The sequence below is a fragment of the Scleropages formosus genome, chromosome 15 (assembly GCF_900964775.1).
Source record: "Scleropages formosus chromosome 15, fSclFor1.1, whole genome shotgun sequence".
Classification (NCBI taxonomy): domain Eukaryota; kingdom Metazoa; phylum Chordata; class Actinopteri; order Osteoglossiformes; family Osteoglossidae; genus Scleropages; species Scleropages formosus.
The window spans coordinates 19737166-19756783 of NC_041820.1; the positions used below are offsets into that span (position 1 = coordinate 19737166).

The window sequence follows — 19618 nt, forward strand, 5'->3', positions numbered from 1 at the left end:
GTATCAAACCATACCACTATATGTTCCTCTTTCTTTAACTGCAATTTGTGCAGAATATTGATGTAATCACGACAAAGATCCTGGGCTCTTCTCAACAATGTAGGAAGAAGTATTAAGTGACCTAAAACTGCAGCACACCACCTAAAAGCATTTGTCCTAAGTGGGGTCATGGCAAACCGGAACCTACCCTGGCAACACAGGGCGCAACACTGGAGGGGGAGAGGTCACACCCAGGATGGGACACCAGTCCATTGCAAGGCACCCCAAGCAGGACTCGAACCCCAGACCCACCAGAGAGCAGGACCCAGCTAAGCCCACCACGCCACTGCACCCCCTCAGCACACCACACTCCCCTTTAAATCACTCCGTACCTTCGTCATTTATCTACAGGCAGCTGTTCTTCCTTCTGTGGTCCCCTGATATGTCATTTTCCAGTTGCATCATGTTTTAATTTTCCTAAAAACAATTCAGCGTAGCTCTCATGGGATTAACCTAGAAACAGCTGCCCAGGACAGCCGGTGGCATAAGTATAAAGCATGGACCTTCACCTCACACTTTCCTCCTGTAAATAAATTGACCCAACAGCTCAACAGTTATGCTGGCACATACAGATGAAACTTGGAAAACGTAAGTGTGAACAAGCCTGTGAAAGCAAATGTCAGTTATGTATTGTTTGCTTTTTTGTATGCAGAAAGGCATCATTTGCAACGACTTTGAATTTGTCTTTTTGATGAACCTGACAAACACAACAGGGACAATAGAACTAAACTTTGACACAGAAGGATTAGGATAACTGTACCAGTAAAAAAAGATCTAACATTCTCTTCTGTCTTACTCACAGCCCAAGGTTATGCTTGGAATATATAATGCAGGAGTCAATAACTACTTTTTTGTATGTGTTATTAAGTGTCATCATGTGCATTGAAAACAAGGTGTTCCACACAGTTCCTATAACCACATAACTGAAGCAGGCATAATATGGAAGCTCTCAAAATAGCACTTCATCATTCATCAAGGGACTTCTTGCCAGGTACATCCCTGGTCTTGGCACGAAGCTTGTTCACCTGAGACTCTGCAATGTCAGCCCTTTCTTGGGCTTCCTCTAACTCATGCTGCAGCTTGCGAAATTTGGCCAGGTTGGTGTTGGCCAGCTCTTCAGCTTCTTCTGTGGCTCTTTTATATGACTTGACCTTTAGCTGGAGTTTGTCCACCAAGTCCTGGAGGCGAGTCATATTCTTACGGTCCTCTTCAATCTGGTAGGTGAGCTCCTTGATTCGCCTCTCATACTTGCGTACTCCCTTTATAGACTCTGCATTGCGTTTCTGTTCTGCTTCCAACTCATTTTCCAGCTCTCTTAATCGGGTTTCCAGTTTCTGAACTTGCTTCTTTCCTCCTTTCATAGCAATCTGCTCTGCTTCATCCAGACGATGCTGCAGATCCTTGATGGTCTGCTCCATGTTCTTCTTCATGCGTTCTAGATGAGCACTGGTGTCCTGCTCTTTCTTGAGCTCCTCTGCCATCATGGCTGCATCTGTGATGGCTTTCTTAGCCTTCTCTTCAGCATTTCGGTTCTCCTGTAATGCCTCCTCCACCTCATTCTGTAGTTGTACAAGGTCTCCTTCCATTTTCTTCTTCTGGTTGATCAAGCTAGTGTTTTGAGAATGAAGTAGCTGCATCCTCTCTGAGGCCTCAGTGAGCTCTTGTTCAGCCAGTTTGCGTCCCCTTTCAGTCTGCTCCACTATGGCACGCAGTTCCTCCAGTTCTGCTTGTATTAGGTTGTTCCTACGCTCTAGAATGCCAGTGTTTTCTTTCAGATCCTCATTAGCTCGCAGTGAGTCATCCATTTGCAACTGCATGTCCTTCAAGTGGCCCTGAATGACTCTAAGTTGCTTTTGAGCATCAGCTGCCTGCCTGTTGGCTTGGCTTAGTTGTATCTCCATCTCATTGAGGTCACCCTCCATTTTTTTCTTGATTCTCAAGGCTTCATTTCGGCTTCTGGTTTCCGACTCAAGGGATGTTTGTAAGGATTCTACCATGCGCTGGTAGTTTCTTTTTACTTGTTCAATTTCTTCATCCTTCTCAGATAGCTTTCGTTCAATGTCTGCCTTTACCTGGTTGAACTCCAGTTGGGTGCGAAGGATCTTGCTCTCCTCATGCTCCAGGGAGCCCTCAGCCTCCTCAAGGGCTGACTGCAGTTCAGCTTTCTCCTGCTCTAGTTGTTTTCTAATCTTCTCCAGCTCATGAACACTCTTTCCTCCCTCTCCAAGCTGGTCAGTGAGGTCGGAAATCTCCTCCTGTAAGTTCTTGTTTTCTCTTTTTGTGGTTTCTAGCTGGTCCAGTGCTTCCTCATATGCATTTTTCAGTTTAAAGAGCTCAGTGCTGAGGGTGCGTGCTTCCTTTTGAGATGCCTCTAGCTCACACTGTGACTCTTCATACTTTTGTTTCCATTCTGCCATGACCTTGTCAAAGGACCGCTGCTTCTTGTCAAGAGCTGCAGATGCTGCATTGGATCGCTCAAGGTCTAGCATGAGGTCTTCAATTTCATTTTGTAGGCGATGCTTGGTCTTCTCAAGGGATGAACACTTGGCATTCATTGCTTCAACGGCCTCTTCAGCCTCTTGCAACCTCTGAGCGAGCTTTTTCTTAGCTTCCTCAAGCTCTTCAGTTCTCTGGATGCCATCAGTTTCATACTTAGCCCTCCATGTGGCCACTTCACTGTTAGCCTTGGAAAGGGCTCTTTGCAGCTCTGCCTTTGCCTCCTGCTCCTCTTCATATTGTTCCCTGAGCAGATCACAGTCATGACGCGCAGACTGCACTGCATGTGCTAATGCATTCTTGGCTTTCACCTCTTCCTCAAGCTGTCTGCGCAAGTCCTCCAGCTGCTGAGTGAAGGAACTCTTCCCTCGTGTGAGCTGAGAGATCAGACACTCTTTCTCCTCAAGCTGACGGCTCAGCTCTCCATTTTCTGTGAGCAGTTTTGCCCTTTGGGTAGTGAAATCACTGAATGCTCGTTGATTTTCTTCAGCTTTGGCCTTATACTCACTCACCTGGTCCTCTAGAGTGCGGCACATCTTCTCTAGGTTGTTTTTGGACTTGACTATGGTCTCCATGTTGGAAGCTAAGTCATCCAGCTCCAGCCTCAGCTCACCCTTCTCTTTCTCAAGCTTCTGCTTGACACGCTGGAGGTTGTCAATCTGCTCCCCCAGTTCAGCCACGCTATCTGCGTGCTTTTTCCGCAAAGTAGCTGCAGTGGCCTCATGTTGAAGGGTGGCCTCCTCTAAGTCCCTGCGTAACTTCTGAAACTCTGTCTCACGTTTTTTATTAAGCTCCACTTGAGCTGATGTTGCACCTCCTGCTTCTTCAAGACGTTCACTTATCTCTTCCAGTTCGCGGGAAAGATCAGACCGCTGTTTTTCTACTTTGGCACGTGCTGCTCGCTCTGAATCCAGCTCCTCTTCCAGTTCCTCAATGCGTGCTTGGTTCTCTTTCAATTTTTTCTGTAATTGCACGCTTACTGCCTGTTCATCCTCTATTTTGCTGTTTAACCTTGTGATTTCAAAATCTTTTTTCTTCAGTTTTTCTTCCAGTTGCTGCTTGTCATTTTCCAAGTCCATCACATTTTCTTGAGTGAGTTTAAGATCCCCTTCAAGCTTCCTCTTTGCACGTTCAAGGTCAATCCTGACCTTTTTTTCTTGCTCCAGTGAACCTTCAAGATCATCCACCTGTTGCTCAAGCTTAGTTTTAGCCCTACTCAATGAGTTAGCCTTGTCTTCTTCACTCTGAAGATCATCCAGTGTTTGCTGATGTGCCTCTTGCAAAGCCTTCTTCTCTTTTGTCAGCTTCATAATATTCTCATCTTGAGAGGCCATTTCCTCAATGAGGTTTTTCACCTTGTTTTCTATGGCATGTTTCTCCTTCTCAACCTTGGCTAGTGTCAGTTCCAAGTCGTCAATGTCCTTCTTTAGTTCAGCACACTCATCTTCCAGTTTACGTTTCTTAGCTGTGAGGTCTGCAGTCATCTCTTCCTCTTCTTCCATTCGCTCCATGATTTCCTTTACTTTAGCTTCCAGCTGAATTTTGCTTTTAATCAGCTGCTCACAGCGCTCTTCTGCATCAGTAAGTGTATCCTGTTCAGACTGCAGCTGGAGAAGCAGGTCATTTTTCTCCTGCAGAAGTGACACCATCTTTTCTTCAAGCTCTTTTCGTCTGCTCTCAGATTTATCGAGGGCTTCTTTCAGCTTGTTGAACTCATCCTTCATGTTGGCCATTTCTTTCTCAGATTCAGCACTCTTCAGTAGTGGCTTTATCTTGAAATACAACTTCATCCAAGGCCAATTTTTCACACCTAGGAAAGAGCGAAGGTTCCACTGGATGACCATCAGTGCATCTCTGCGTTCCACAAGTTTCTTGAACTCGGCCCTCATGAGCAGAGCACGAGAGTTGGCCTGGATCCTTGTAATAATGTGAGCAAGCTTTTCATCTCTCATCTCTTCTAGAGTGCCCAGCAAACCTGCTTTAAAAAATACCTTAGTGTTCCCAAAGCGGTACTGAGTGTGGTCAATTTCAAGAGAGCCAAGCAGCTTCTCTGTGCACTTTTTACTGTCAATAAACTGACCTTCAGGAATGGCTGAAGCATTCAAGATGCGATATCTCTGTTTAAAATCTCCATAAAGGACTCTGTTAGGAAAACCTTTTCTGCAAATGCGAATACCCTCCAGTACACCATTGCACCTAAGCTGGTGCATCACAAGACAGTTTTCCATGATTCCTGGGGTCTTGCTTTCATTAGGGATAATACAGCGCACAAAATGAGGGTGAGTGGTCTTCAAGTTGGTCATCAGCTTGTTTAGATTTTCCCTGTGTAGTGCTGACACAGTCTGGAAGGAAGACCCTTTCTTCTTTGCCCCTTTGCTAGGCTTATCTGCCCCATCAGCTGCTGCATAGCTGGAAAAGAGGTGACTGAGGAGTTTGACAGAGGATTTCTGATAAAGCGCCACCACAGTTTCATTCAGTGGGTCCTTATTCTTTACCAGCCAGCCTGTGATGTTGTAATCAACAGTGCCTGCATAATGCACGAGTGCAAAGTGTGCCTCGGGACCCCCTTTCACTGTGCGTGGTTTTTGGAACATACTTGACTTTCCCAGATGGTTGTCATAAAGCTTGGACTTAAATGTTTGATCTGAGGCCTTTGGAAACATGCACTCTTCCTCTAGAATAGACAAAATCCCAAGGGGTTTTTCAATGAGTTCAATACAGGCCTGCAAGTCCATGCCAAAGTCAATGAATTCCCAGTCTATACCCTCCTTTTTGTATTCCTCTTGCTCCAGTACAAACATATGGTGGTTGAAAAACTGTTGCAGCTTTTCATTGGTGAAGTTGATGCAGAGCTGCTCGAAACTGTTAAAGTCAAAGATCTCAAATCCAGCAATGTCCAGCACTCCAATGAAATACTGGCGCTGCTGTTTAGTCTCAAGAGACTGGTTGATTCTGACTACCATCCAGCTGAACATCTTCTCATACACTGACTTAGCCAGTGCACCAATGGAATAGTAGACTTGTGATACACTTTGACCCTTGGTGACGTACTCGTTGCCAACCTTGACTCTGGGATGACAAAGACCCTTCACTAAGTCGGCTGAATTAAGTCCCATCAAGTAGGCTGACTTGTCAGCAGACTCTGTGCCATCAGGCTCAGCTTGCTCCTCACGCTGCTTCTGTTTGAACTTCATGTTTCCATAATGCATGATTGCACCAGTCAGCTTGTAGACACCCGTTTTCTCCTCTGGAGTAAAACCCAGCACGTCAAAGGCATTGTCAGTGGCAACCAGTTCTTCTGAGTCATCAATGGATGCAACTGCTACTTCTCCTTGGGAGACGTAGGCATAATCGTAAGGGTTATTGGTGATTAACAGCATGTCCAGGAGTTCTGGCTTTTTGTTCGACAGAATTTGATAAAAGATGTGATAATTCCTCTCTGCTTTGAGCTGAAAGGTAACACGAGATTTCTCTAGTAGATATGTCTCAATGTCAGCAGAGGATAATTTACCACTCACTCCAAAATGAATACGGATGAATTTCCCAAAGCGAGAGGAATTATCATTCCTCAGAGTCTTGGCATTGCCAAAAGCTTCCAAAGCAGGGTTAGCCTGGATGATCTGGTCCTCCAGTGTACCTTTGCTTGTATCTTTCTTACCTCCACTGCCAACAGCAGCAATGCTAGCAAAATACTGGATAACTCTTTTGGTGTTGACTGTCTTCCCTGCTCCAGATTCTCCGGTGATCAGGATAGACTGGTTCTCCCGATCAGTGAGCATATATTGATAGGCGTTATCAGAAATGGAGAAGATGTGTGGAGGAGCCTCTGATCTCTTTTTTCCCCGGTAGGCAATGACAACCTCCTTGTCGTACACTGGCAGCCACTTATAGGGATTCACAGTTACGCAGAACAGCCCCGAGTAGGTGTAGATCATCCAGGCTGCGTAACGCTCTTTGAGGTTGAACAGCACAGCAGGCTCATGGAGGAAAGTGAACATAGCCATGTCTTCAATTTTATCAAACTTTGGTGGATTCTGAGGATGTACATCGGCTTCTTTGACTGTCACAGTGGTCCCATCTTCCTTTTTCACTGTCACCTTTCCCCCATCTTTGCTGATGATCTTGCCTTTGATATATTCAACTTTTTCATCCACCACAAAGCACTCTGTCTTGCTGTCAAAAGGTCTGGTCTGAGCTTCAAGGCGCTCCTTTTCTGACTTTCTCAGGTATGGAGCAGCTTTCCCAAACTCAGCCATAAGAGAGTCACCCATTGCAGAAGTGTTAACAGGAGCACAAAGTCAACAGACTTTTACTAGGCACAATGCAGCTTAGTGTAAGTAACCTGTTGCTACTTCAGTACTTTATAAAGGCAAGCAAATGCCAAATTAGGAGGCTGCTGAGGACCAGAGAGCCAGAAATTATCTTCAGAGATTAGGAAGTATGTTCTAATGTCCATTTAAGGATACCTAACACCTCTTTTGTTATCTCCCTAGACCGTTTCACATCCTATACCCCCCCATTCTCACACAGTCCCACAAGCATGTATTTTATATATAAACAAATACACATTTGAATAACATTCTGTGCATATCAAGTTTAAGAAAAATTTATGACACATAGAAAGGTACAAGCTGAAACAGTTGCAAGCTTGATTCAGAAAAGACTGATAGTGATTGGAAGTAAATATAGAACTGAAACGATGAGCCTGAGGCTTTATCACGAAACCGTCAGGGAGATGGCACTGACACCCTCCTCTCCTCTAGCCGTGGAGATTGTAAGTTTAGCCTTGCTCTTAAACATGCTTTCCATATGTCCCAGCCATAGCTCATTTTTAAAACAAGTCATAAAGGTTATTTAGTAATTAGCTGGAATTAAGTTGTGAGTTGAGTGGTCAATGTTATAGGATGCGTTTCAATGCCTATTGCTGAGAACATTAAAAAAATATATAAATTTTTTAATTATTTTATCGCAAAGCTTTTCTGTTGTTACCTTGCGCACCCTTATGGGAGGCTGTTGCACAGTCTCCTTTTGGGGATGTTAATTCTTTTGGGGAATATAATCCATTGTGAGCAAGATTTACTGTACATTTTGTATTTTTGGAAAGGATACATTACCCAGTATTACATGTATTATATGTATTTTTCTGATCTACCTAAAAATATCAGCAGTACTCACTTCTTTGTTGAATCCAGTTACACCGAGAGGGCAATTCATTTTCTCCCTACAGCTTGCCAATTCCCAGAACATGTAGGCATGAAGAAAATACATTTGTTATCCAGTTGTAAGGCTTATTGAGTTATTACTTGGAAGTGCAGGAAGAGAGCCCATAAATAAGGACTGCCAAGGCACCACTGAGTGATAGCTCTCTTGGTTTATGCTTTGGCCTTTTGGTGTATCATGAAAAATGAAGGAATTTCAGTCTGACTAATCACTGAAGGTCTGAGCATAGATATATTAAAAGAGTCGCATGCTGGTAACATTTTTTTCCAGTCTTTAGAGTTTTATCCCAAGATCTTAAATGAAATATTTTTAGTTGTCCTAGGGCAATATGGCATAATATGTGCTAGGAAGTGGTTTCCTTGCACTTTTCTACCTTGTTTACCTTACTGCTTCCTGTCATTTTCAGTTCTTTCTAAAATGTTAAACATAATTTAGAAAATACTCAGCAATTTTTACTTTATAATGTGCGTTAGCTAAAAAAAGCAAACTGTATCTGGAGTATGTGAAATGATTTTCAATATTTTATTTCAACATGTTAATTAAGTTACAATGTCTCAGTTGCATTCCTTTGAGATTAATCCGGAAATCATTTATTTGGCAGTTCTGAAAGAACAAAATTAAAATTCCAAACTTAAAACTAAGAAGCATTGTGATTACCGTTTTAATTGAAGTTTGTAAGAGCCCTTCAGTAATGCAAAAACATATTGCAGATGAATGAGTGTAAAGTAATTATACTTTCAGGCTTCTCTTGCTACATGCAGCATATTGTTTGTTAGTTGTGCCCAGATTAATTTTCAAAACATGGTTTTCAACAAGTTCACCCTGAAGGTCCATGGTGCAACCAGCCAACTTCAAACTCATGGGCACTTCCTGTCTCATAGGTTTCTGGTCTCAGTACAGTTTGTGACTCATATGGATTGCTTTATCAATCCACCCACAGTAGTCCTGTTTAACTGGCTGTTGATTTAGCTGATTTTTTTTTTGTGCTGGGTGATGTCATTCTTTTAGACAAAATCCAAGAAAAAAGTCAGTTCTAGTTAATTTATTCAGTAATATCTGATTGTCATATAAATCTCTGTCTCTCAAAGGGCACTTTTCAGTATTAACTTCATAGTATCAGAGGTGTAGGTAACAATTTGTTGTATTTTTACAGTAACAGGAAATGTGTTTTTAGCTTCCACGTGTAACTGGAGATCAGACAAGATTTATATTACAATGTATGAACAAAGTGATCAGCTTGTGTTCACTGGTCTGTGAATCACACTGCAGGGTTGCTTTGCTGATAGATTTGCAGGACTGATAGTTGGCAAGAAGGTTCCTCCCTCTCATGTTATTTTCTTCAAATGTTAACGTCTCCCTAAAGTTTGTAAAGTCTGCTGTATGGTATGCAGTGCTCATTGTTTTCAACCAGAAACACCTTTGGTCCTCCGACACTGGAGTTTACTGGGTTCACAACAACTGGAGCCCTTTACGTGATAATGCCTGTGAATTGATGCTTCATAATGTCCCATACATACTCACTTCATACACTCACCCTGCTCAAGTGCTTTTCTGTGCGCTGATAACACAAGTCTGTCATCGCAAAGTGACACAATAGCCTGCACTTCTTTGGGCCTGTGTCCTGTGATATCGCTATCATGTCCTTTCCATGAAATGTTTGAAAGTCAATCCAGATGACATGCCTCCTCTCAGGGTGAACATGAGCCATGGAGTAGGGAATATACCAAGCATATCCTTTTCTAGATGTTTACAAGTATCTCCAAATACTTGTATATAACTCATCTGAGGACTATTGCTCTCTTTTGTGTCTAATACCTGAGCAGTTGTTATGCATGTCAGGAAAAGCCTCGAGCACAATTAAACATTCAAGTGCTTGATGTATTCTCTGTGGAATACAGTTCTTCAAATAAATTGGAACAGGTGATAAATCTACTCTCATTTTGTATCTTAGTAGATAAGGTTTAAGCGGTTTCTGTATCCAGATGAGATCCTGTGTTTCTGGTTACAGATACAGTCCTAAGGACATTTGGTTTGTCTACCGAAACCAATATTTACTTAAATATAAATCTGATTATCCACCCGTTTGTTATCACTTCAAGGAAATTGTCAGGTAGTTTAAATAACAAGTGGAATAAATTCAGAACTTGCTAAAATAAAGAAATGTTTATGTATGATCAGGTAACAAAGATTACTGAAGAAATAGAAGATGGACACATTCATCAGACACGCAACATTTATAAGTTTTTGTTCTACAACATCTTCAGTACGCCTGGTGTCTGACCAATGATTAGGAGAAGCACAGCAGACTTACTTATATCTGTAATGCTTGGTTGTCCTGAGTTCATCAAAGAGATAGCTGACATTAGCTCTTCCAAGTTCTGATAGCAAATGCAAGCCCTTTATTACCAGCTGGTGATGATATAGATGCCAGGGGTCATAATTACAGGGCGGCTGAGCAGTGGGAATTTAAAGGGTTTCCCCACGCCACCCTCAAGGCGGAGGAGCCCATCCATGGAGTGGGCAGCAGGGCAGCTGGTTGTCATTGTGATGGATTAGTCCCAGTGGGTTGTTGAACTCTGCTTCCGAAGGCCTGGAGTTCCCAGTCCCAGTCTCCATTACATGAGAGGTGGGAGGTGTAGAAGGGAACACGGCATGAGCATCACTTAGGCACTTTACTGTACCGCCATGTTCTGTGTACCTTGTCACTCACACTATGTGCATGATCTTATTGAAAGATTCAACTAGGCTCTGTCAGACTAAGATATATTAAGCCCCTGATAGCAAAAAAAATCCCTACTAACAATAATCTGTGCATGATGTTAGGAGGAAATGTTTGTCTACAGACACATGCATTTAGAAAAAATCATTCTCAATAGGTAGATTTGTATGTTCTCTGGCAATTTGACTTCTGGTGGCATATGCATTAATTTTGGGAAGGTTGTCTTTTATCTGGTTGTCTGTTATATATTATCTATTACTATTTAGGTTATCTATTATCTTTGACCTGTCAGCATAACTGGTTATCCAAACAACCAATCAGCTACTCTGGACTCCTGGGAATGTAATGTCATTACAGAAGCCATGATTTCATGCCCCAGTGTCAATTCAATTTACATCTCAGAAAATGTAAATATATTTAGAAAACACATGAACATAGCATGATGCTGTAGGTCTGATCAGATCAGAGGGCTGTGTGAGGTACAGCTAATGGCAGAACATGACATGTATACATGTCACTGCAGTTCTTCTCTGCTCAGCTTTTCAGATCTCCCTTCTGCATAAACTTCAGCACAATGTGATAATTAACCCTTAGAAAAAGGCTGCTTCTATGCTTTTAGACTGACTTGTGATACTCTTTTGCCAGAGAAAAGTGTCAGTGGTGCCAGAATGGAGAATACCTGCATCTGAGTGGCTCCTCTGAAACTTGAGGTCTAGTCCATTTAAAAATGGATAACTTACAGAGCTGCTTGAAGTGTCATTCTGGTTCAAAATTTTAACCCTTAGTGATTTAAACTGCCATTTTTCACATCAGTATGCAAAAGATGAGTCACTCTAACTGGTTTTCGAAACCCCTTAAAATATCTGACGGAAAGGCTCTCAGCTTGCATCCATGTCTTCTGAATCATTGATTCAATATGATACTGAAAATAAAACTATTTAAACAACATATACTGATGGCCGAGATGCTAATCATGCATAGGTACCATTGCCCAGTACAGTCATGAAAACACGAAGACATATTTTCAAGTATTTAATACTAATATAATTTTGATCTTTTTGTGATCCAGGAGATGTTCACACTTAGGCCTTAAGTGGCATGCAATGTGTGTTATGTATCTTTGTTACTGGGTAATTGACTCTACGCAGATGCTTCTGGAGTAAGTGGCTGTTTTGCAACGGAAGGTGCCAGGGGAGGTGTGCTGTGTGAATTGAATTTGCTGGAATAACATCATCTCCAGAGGCTCAAGCCCATCACCTACAGATTACACCTACAGCTTCCTCACCAAGCAGTCTGCTCAAAGGCTTACAGTCAGATTTCAGCTCAATATCAGCTTCATTCCCAGTTAGCTGCTCCAAGGGGCTACCTTGTGTTTAATACCTGAGAACTAACTTGGGATCATATGTATAGTGCTGCCTCTGTGGTTTGGCACCTCTCTGCCCAGTCAGCTGCTTCCACAGCCCCAGTGGGAGCCCATTCAAAGACAGATCCTTCTCACACTAAGTCCGCTCACTCTTTAAACTGTTGGAATGGTGGGATTATGAGATGTCTATCCAGGGTCCTTACACGTCCCTGGCCATGTCCCCTTCATTAATTTTGCAGTGTCCCATTCACTAGTTTACTTTGAGTCAGTTAAGGCTCATAAGCAGACTCCCCCTTTTCATGACCTGTGGAAAAATGGGATCTGGTCTGCAAGCATTGCTGTCTATTAAAGGAGCTCAGTGTTGGTTACATATTCTTAGAAACAGCAGATAACCTTTCATTCCAAATGGAGCAAGACTGAAATTCTGTCTAGGACAGAATGTATGGTGGGGAATAAGTTTTTGTATAATAATGTTAACCATTCTTTGTCTGGTGTCAAAAAAGAACCTTTTTTCATTCTTTGAACAACAGCTAAGGCAAAAAAAAACCTGTCTGAAATTCCCGGTGTCTGCTTCTGTATAACCAAGAGCAATCGCCAGCTTTATGACTGTATCCAAAATAGGATCCGGAAAAGGACCCAGAGGCACTGCGGAATGAAAGCTGTCCTGCGGCACCGATTATCTTGTTCCACCAACTGAGCCAGTGCCAGGAGACAGTTAGCAGAGGTTCAAGAGGTCCTTCTGGACTCTATTTCTGGAGATGTGGGAGTCTGAAATAGGAGTTCAGGCCTTCAGACCCTTCAGTGGAAAACCAGATAACCTGCTTTGGTGTAATCTTAAAGGTGTCCTTTTATTATCCCATTTTGGAACTGAAGTCTTCCTTGAAGCAGTCTTTCTTATGAGTGTTGTGTAGCAGCTCAAGCCTGTTTTTCAGTGTGGTTTAGTCTTTCTCACATTTTTATTAATATGCAAGGCCATACGATGAGTCAATGGGATGTAATTTGTTGAAACAGGAGCAGGGGCGTAGCCAGAACTTTTTTTCAGGGGTGGCCAGGTAAGACCCAGTGATTTCATTGGGGTGGCCAAAAAAAAAAATCACAAATAACTGTGACGTGCTATATCAAAAGCAAATTCTACAGAATTTATTTATTACAAATGTACACAAGAAATTACAGTGGCAGTACTTAGAAATGTCTGTAAAAACATTATAATATCACTTAATACGATCCTTATTCTACATTATTTGTATATTTAGATGCTAATGATGCAAATTTGGTATTGGAAATTATTTTTTTTATGTTTGCAGATACAATTGATGTAACCTACATAGCTGGTGGGCAATGACTGACTGCATGAATGTTTTTGCTCATCTCTGATTCTGGTCTGATGTGTGTTGTCTCTGTAGAGCTTCTCCACAAGCTCCCTCTGTATCTCCGCTTCCTCCTTGTCTCTCTTAGCATCACACATTTCCCCTGCTTCTTCTTCCCTCTCTGTAGCATTCATTTCCCTGCCTCTTTCTTTGTCATTTTCAGTTTTACTGCTACTGGTCCTCAGTTTGTAAAAAAGGAAAGTATCTTCCTATATTCCCCTGCTTTCCTCATGCTCTACAGTTTAGACAAACACACCTATCAAGAAACACTTTTAATAGTATTAAATTGAATAGTTACTTCCAGAAAAAACAGTGACGGACTCATAATGTAAGCGCATGACGTGGTAATGTTTATGTGGTAACGTTACTTTTAAAAAATTAGCTAGCTAGCAGCTGCAGGAACTTTAGCTAACATTAGCTGAGTTACTCGACATTAAGCTAACTTTGTTTCTCATGATGAAACATCGCAGTAGTACCTCAGCTTTAACAAACTTTCACGAAATGGAAGTGAAATGTAGGTAAACAACACTGATTTTACTCTCCTGATCACCGTATCCTTTTGCGTTGCTCACTTGCGCTGGACTTGGCTGCAGTAACGGTACCGAAATTGAATTTTCCCGCTCCTACTCTTCCCTCCTACACACAGAGGTTTGTGCCGTGCGGGCGGTTCGCAGCTCTTCAGCCTAATAGCGCCGCACGGAACACTATGCGCATCATACAAGTTTGAGCGGCGAAAAAAAGTCACCTGTCAGTGTGGTCAGGGTGGTCAGGGTGCTTTGCACAACAGAGGTGGCCAGAGGGGTGGCCGAGCTTCAGTCAGGGGTGGCACTGGCCACCCACGGCCACCACGTAGCTAAGCTAAACGTACATCTGCAACCTGAGAGTTACCTGCAAATACATATTAACATATTAACCTGATTATTATATGATAATGAGTCAGGCCATGGGCATCGTGAACGCTATAAGGGACGAACAGAGAAGGTTTGCAAGGCAGATGCACAGGCTGCACTGGGTCACAGCTTCAAGAGTTTTTGGGATCTCTTCAGTGACAAGTCTTATTAGGTCACACCATTGTCTGGTAACAAACTGAAACTGGCTAGTGAAAAGAATACATGCAGATCAGTGTGAACTGAGTGACTGTCACTTAAATAATCCGTATTTGGAAAAGAAAAAAAACTCCACAAAAATCAATGACAGTTGTTGAACAGTGCTTTAAAGGTAACAGAATAGGGGGACGAGCGAGTCGTGGGTGACTTTCAGCTGAAGAGCAGGAGGCGGATTCACAGTCTTTGTAAGTGTGGTACATGCAGCTCGGGTATGTGGACAGGTATAACTCAGGGTCTGGGTGTGGGTTTGCCTTTCTTAAGCCAACTTTATGTACGATGTATAACACATGTAAAACAACAATAGGAAGAGCTCTATAAACTTTTGTCTCAAAAACATGGGCCATCAATAAAGATGTACATGAAAGCAAACAAGACGCATACTTGCTGTTTGTTGTTTTACATAAAATTATACTTCCACCCGTGCAAATAATCGTTCATCTATTATCAACAACCACTTGTCCAGTGCAGGGTCACGGTGGTCCACAGCCTATCCCAGAGGCATAGAATGCGAGGAAGGGTTAATGCTGGGTGGGATGCCAGTAAATCACAGGGCAATCACCTACATTCTTTCAGTCATATAAACACACACACACACACACACACACAACCGCAATTTAGAGTCACCAGTTCACCTGAAACATGTCTTTAGACTGTAGGAAGGACCCCAGGAGAACACAGGTAGAAAACACAAACTCCACACACACTGAGCAGAGTAGAACCTATGGCTGAAACAACAGTCCAAGAGCTGTCAGGCACCAGCGTTACCTCTTGCGTCAGCACATAAACCTAAAACTAAAATGAATTTGTTTGCCCATTCGTTCGTTTATTCATTTAGTCATTCATTATCATTAACCGTTTGCCCAGTGCAGGGTCGTGATGGTCCAGAGCCTATCCCAGAACAACAGAGTGCAAGTAACTGAAACAAACTTATCTTTATAGGAAAAACAACAGGCCAGTCCCCAGCAGGGCACAGGTGTTGCAATACGAATCTGTTGGGGAAAGGACCTCCGAGGAACAGAATGAAACTCTCTCGCAGGATGGCTGCCTCAAGCAAGGTGTCCTGGACCAGTTGGAGGGCTGTAATTAAGTCAGCCTCCCTGTGGATGTTTTTCCTCTCATCTCTTCTGTGTCATGGGTTTTGGCACTGCTTTGCTCATGCTGGGTTTTATATTAGCAATTTATAATCAGAAAAAGTCCCGAACTTGCAGATGCAGAAGGTACTTTTTGGGCAGTTCCTTCACGTGTCTCCACCAAAGGATGTTGACAACATCTTACACCTGGATTTTGTGAGCACGTCAAGTGTTAATAAGCACTGACTCATAACCGAAAGCCATGCAGTCTTATTACTAAGACAAATTATTGAACCACAGGCTCTGAATACTCAAAATTTGCGTTGTGTTTTTCAGCATATGACTAATTATTGAAAAGACTGAACTTGTGTATGTGACCTAGAAAATTTTTTAAAAGTGCAGTGAAACTAAGGGATATTAAATGGAGCTGGTGAGGAAATGTACTTTTTCCCATGACTTCCAAGGATTTGGCAGGCCAGAATACTAAATCATGCCCCTTGACACTAACTCCTGGCAGGGCCACTGTAGTTAGACAGGGGAACTTCATGAACATTTGTCATTGAAAGGATGCTTTCACTGAGGGCCACATCAACTGCACTCTGTCTTCCCGATCTACACTGTGGTCTTTATTCCCCGTGGGAAATTTGGGCATTCAGCAAATGGCTTTTGTTGCTGAATTAATAAGATCATTACAACCTGTGTCAGGGATGGAGCAGGTGTGTCCAGTGCGGGAGGCCGGGAAAATTGCTGGGTAGCGAGTGTGTGGGCCCAGGTGCAATGCTTTACACAGCTCAGTCTCCAGGCACCTGGCCACCACTTAGCACTCCAAGGGGGTGGGATAATGAAGACACACACAGGTGGTCAGTTAATAAAGGCTCTGAAATTTGCCTCGGTGCAAATCTAACACAGTTTTATAATGCTTACCAAAAATAACTGTTTCCAAGTTAGTATACATTGTACATTTAAATGACAACACAAAATGCTGCAGCACTGGTGTGAAAAATGACTCCTATGTGTGTGCCATAGCTTAAAAGACCTTCAGTGAACAGTTGATACAATAAACACAGAAGGTTCATGAGTGTGAGTCAGTCTGAGCATAGGGAGATGCTACTCTGGAAAACAGACAGATTTTAAAGGCTCCTCTTTCATACCGGACGAGTTCGACTTTTATCAGCGTCATAACAAATACAGATTATGTTTTTTCCTTCACTAATTGTTCAGTTACAAACAGCATGAATTCCCTACTGATGGAGGGGCGAAGAGGTAATTCTGAATGGATAGTGCCGCAGCATCTCGGTCCTCACATGTCCGTTTCCCAGGCAACAGAAGGAGGGCTTATGGAGACAGGGGAGGTATAAAAAGCCAAGCACCTCTTCTCCGCGGCTCATTCAAAGCTGGATATTGCCACGCTCAGCACTAGGAAAGCACAGATACTCAACTCCTTCAATACACACACAAGCAAAACACAGCCTGGCTTCGCCGACGGACGCATCAGCCATGCTACGACCCAAGGACTTGTGTCAAGGTTCGGGCACCAAGACATTCTTAGACGCCATGCATAACGGCAAGGCGCACCTTGCACGCTTTGTTCTGGATGCCCTGGATGGACGCATCATCAACTCAAAAACAGAGAACAGCCGCACCCCCCTGATGTTTGCTGTGTGCCTGCCGGACCCTGGTGCCCGGGTGAAGTTCACCCGGATGCTGCTAGAGAAGGGGGCAAATGTGAACTGCCAGGATGATCAGGGGCGCACAGCCTTGAGCTTCACTTGCGAGCTGGGGTATCTGGATGCTGTAAAGCTCTTGGTTCAATACAATGCTGACCCTGAAATAACTGACGCCTGGGGCAACAGTGCACTGATGTATGCCGCCTTCGCCGGACACAGCCAGGTGCTGGAGTTCCTCGTCCGGGCCTTCAAGAGACTGGGCTTGCGGCTGGACCGCACCAACCAGGCTGGCCATTCTGCCATCCAGGTGGCTGACTTCTTTGGGCACAACCAATGTGTCCAAGCCTTGAATGTCCCAGGGAAGAAGAGCTTGAGTCTGGAGGACAGCAGCCAAGGGAGAGAGCTAGGAGGTGGAGTGCGCCGGCCTAACAAACTCCCAAAACAGGTTCTGGAGAAGTTCACCAAGCAGTTCCATAGTAAGTTCGACGACCACCTGCCAGCACTGTTTCAGCAGCAGCTGCAAGTGGGGGAAGGCAACGGGGCAACAAGGCGCCTCAAAGCTCAGCAACAGTCCCCTGAGTGGAAGAGCCAGAGCCAGCCCTTTACCAGTCATCTACAGCAGTTGCACAGCAGTGATGCTCAAGACCCCATATTCACCGTCAAACAGATCCAGAATGGCAAGATGAAAGACACAAGAAGTGCAAAGACAATGGAGCACAATCCAGATCTGTACAAAGAAGACACGATCAAGGAAAAGACACAAGACACAGTCCCATCTTGGGGCAAAGCCAAGTCATTCAACATCGACCTGCTGGCCTGCAGAAAGCAATCGTATCAGGGTGACATGTCTGAAAAGAGCCACGCTGCTTCAAAACTAAAGCGGGGTTCACTGCAGGACGAGAAACCTCTCAATGTCAAGATTCACTTCCAAAAAATAAGTAATGACAGTGAAAACTGTACAGCAGCACCTCAAGCTCTTCTCAGCGGAATGAGACAAAGTGCTGAGGCCCCAAGTGACAGCATGAGAGCGTCCATGAATGAGAAGCTCGGCCCATCAGTATTGGGGAGGAAGGAATTTCAGAAGCGCTTTAGTGTTCCACAGCAGGGTCGCCCGGACAAGCTCCTGTCCCAGAGGGCGGAGATGGCTCCGGAGAGACTCCCGGGACGCGCCCCCGGCTTCACAGGGCTGGGGATGCGACTCCTGCGGCGCTTCACCGCCCCCGAGTTCATGAGACTGGCGATGGAGTTTCCCTCAGGCTCCGAGCATGGCAGAGGTAGGATGTCCCGCTCTGATACCTTCCCACTGTCACAGGGACACCAGAGGGTGGACAGCCAGCCGAGCGTGGACAGCATCAGCGCCGTGCAGTGCGAGTTCGACAGCAGCGCCCCCTTGTGGAGCAAAGCCCACGCGGGAACTCCGAGCCTGAGTACAGTGGGACTGTAATTACTTCACTAGTGTAAAATAACGCTTTTTAAAAGCGTGGTGAATACTGTATATCGACCCTGCCGTCAATTTGTACATAAGAAAAAAACTTTTAAGTGTTATTTTGCCTATTGAACAGAAGACGTATGTTGTGAATGTCTTAACGCTGTGTGTATATAATAGTATACCCAATACATTTATACTGTATATATAAGTGCATAATAATAATAATGACGATGTTAAATGTACGTCAGCACTGTAACGCGACTACTTATCCATACTTTATGCGTTGTAAGCCTGAATGTAGCTTGTATTTTCATAAAAACTGGCCAGCGTTATTTAAATTTATGAGATGTACTTAACCAAAAACGAATAAAAAAAAAGATCTAGGACAAATTATCGAGAGCTGTCGACGTTCTTTCGGGGAAGTCTTCGGTTCAACGGAGTGGTAAGTTTCCCATGTCGGTTTTTAATGGAGGCTTTAAGTTTAATTATAATAATAATTTACTCCGAAGTAACAGCAGGCGAAGTCGTCGAAGAAAATCATTGTGTGTGTTCTCCCCCCAGGACGATGGCAAAAGGTTTTCAAAGGTCTTCGGATCTCCTACAGTTTCGACGGAGCATTAAGAATTAAACGCTGTTTTTGAGGTTCATTGACTGAGACCGGGTGTAAACCGGTATTATTGCAGAAATCACAACACACAACATCCCAAAGCCTATTTAGTAAGTTCCACCAGTGGCGTCAGGTTGGTGACACCCAGTGCGGTAACTCATTTTGTGTGTGTGTATGTGTGTCGATGGACCTCCTCCCATACCAGACCACACAGTACTGTTTTTGTACTAATCAATGTTACTGGTAAATCGAAATTCACCTATATCATTGAATGTAATGGCAATAGTAGTGACATAAACAACTAGCAAAATTAAAACTACACTTTTACAATATCATACGCACAGCCTAACGTAAATTCATGTGGTAAAGTGAAAATTCAGTAAGAGAACACCAGAATTCGAAGTAAAAACGTTTAAGAACTACATCAAAATTATGTTTATTTTAATGTTATTGATGTAGGTTCACAAATACTAATTACCACAATATTGTAGCTAAAACACCAGAAAACTGGACAAAATCAGCGAAACCGTTGACG

At 43.4% G+C, this 19618-nt stretch overlaps 1 protein-coding gene and 1 pseudogene across 1 annotated transcript; one reads left to right on the forward strand and one right to left on the reverse strand.

Annotated features, from left to right (window-relative positions):
• Positions 1-1004: 1004 nt before the first annotated feature.
• Positions 1005-6806, reverse strand: LOC108919554 (myosin-6 pseudogene; annotated as a pseudogene).
• Positions 6807-16779: 9973 nt separating this feature from the next.
• Positions 16780-19355, forward strand: ankrd63 (ankyrin repeat domain 63). Its single transcript, XM_018727600.2, has 2 exons — positions 16780-18918; positions 19038-19355. Exon 1 carries the CDS (start codon positions 16878-16880, stop codon positions 18489-18491), a length of 1614 nt encoding a protein of 537 aa, XP_018583116.1. The 5' UTR covers positions 16780-16877; the 3' UTR covers positions 18492-18918; positions 19038-19355.
• The last annotated feature ends 263 nt before the right edge of the window (positions 19356-19618 follow it).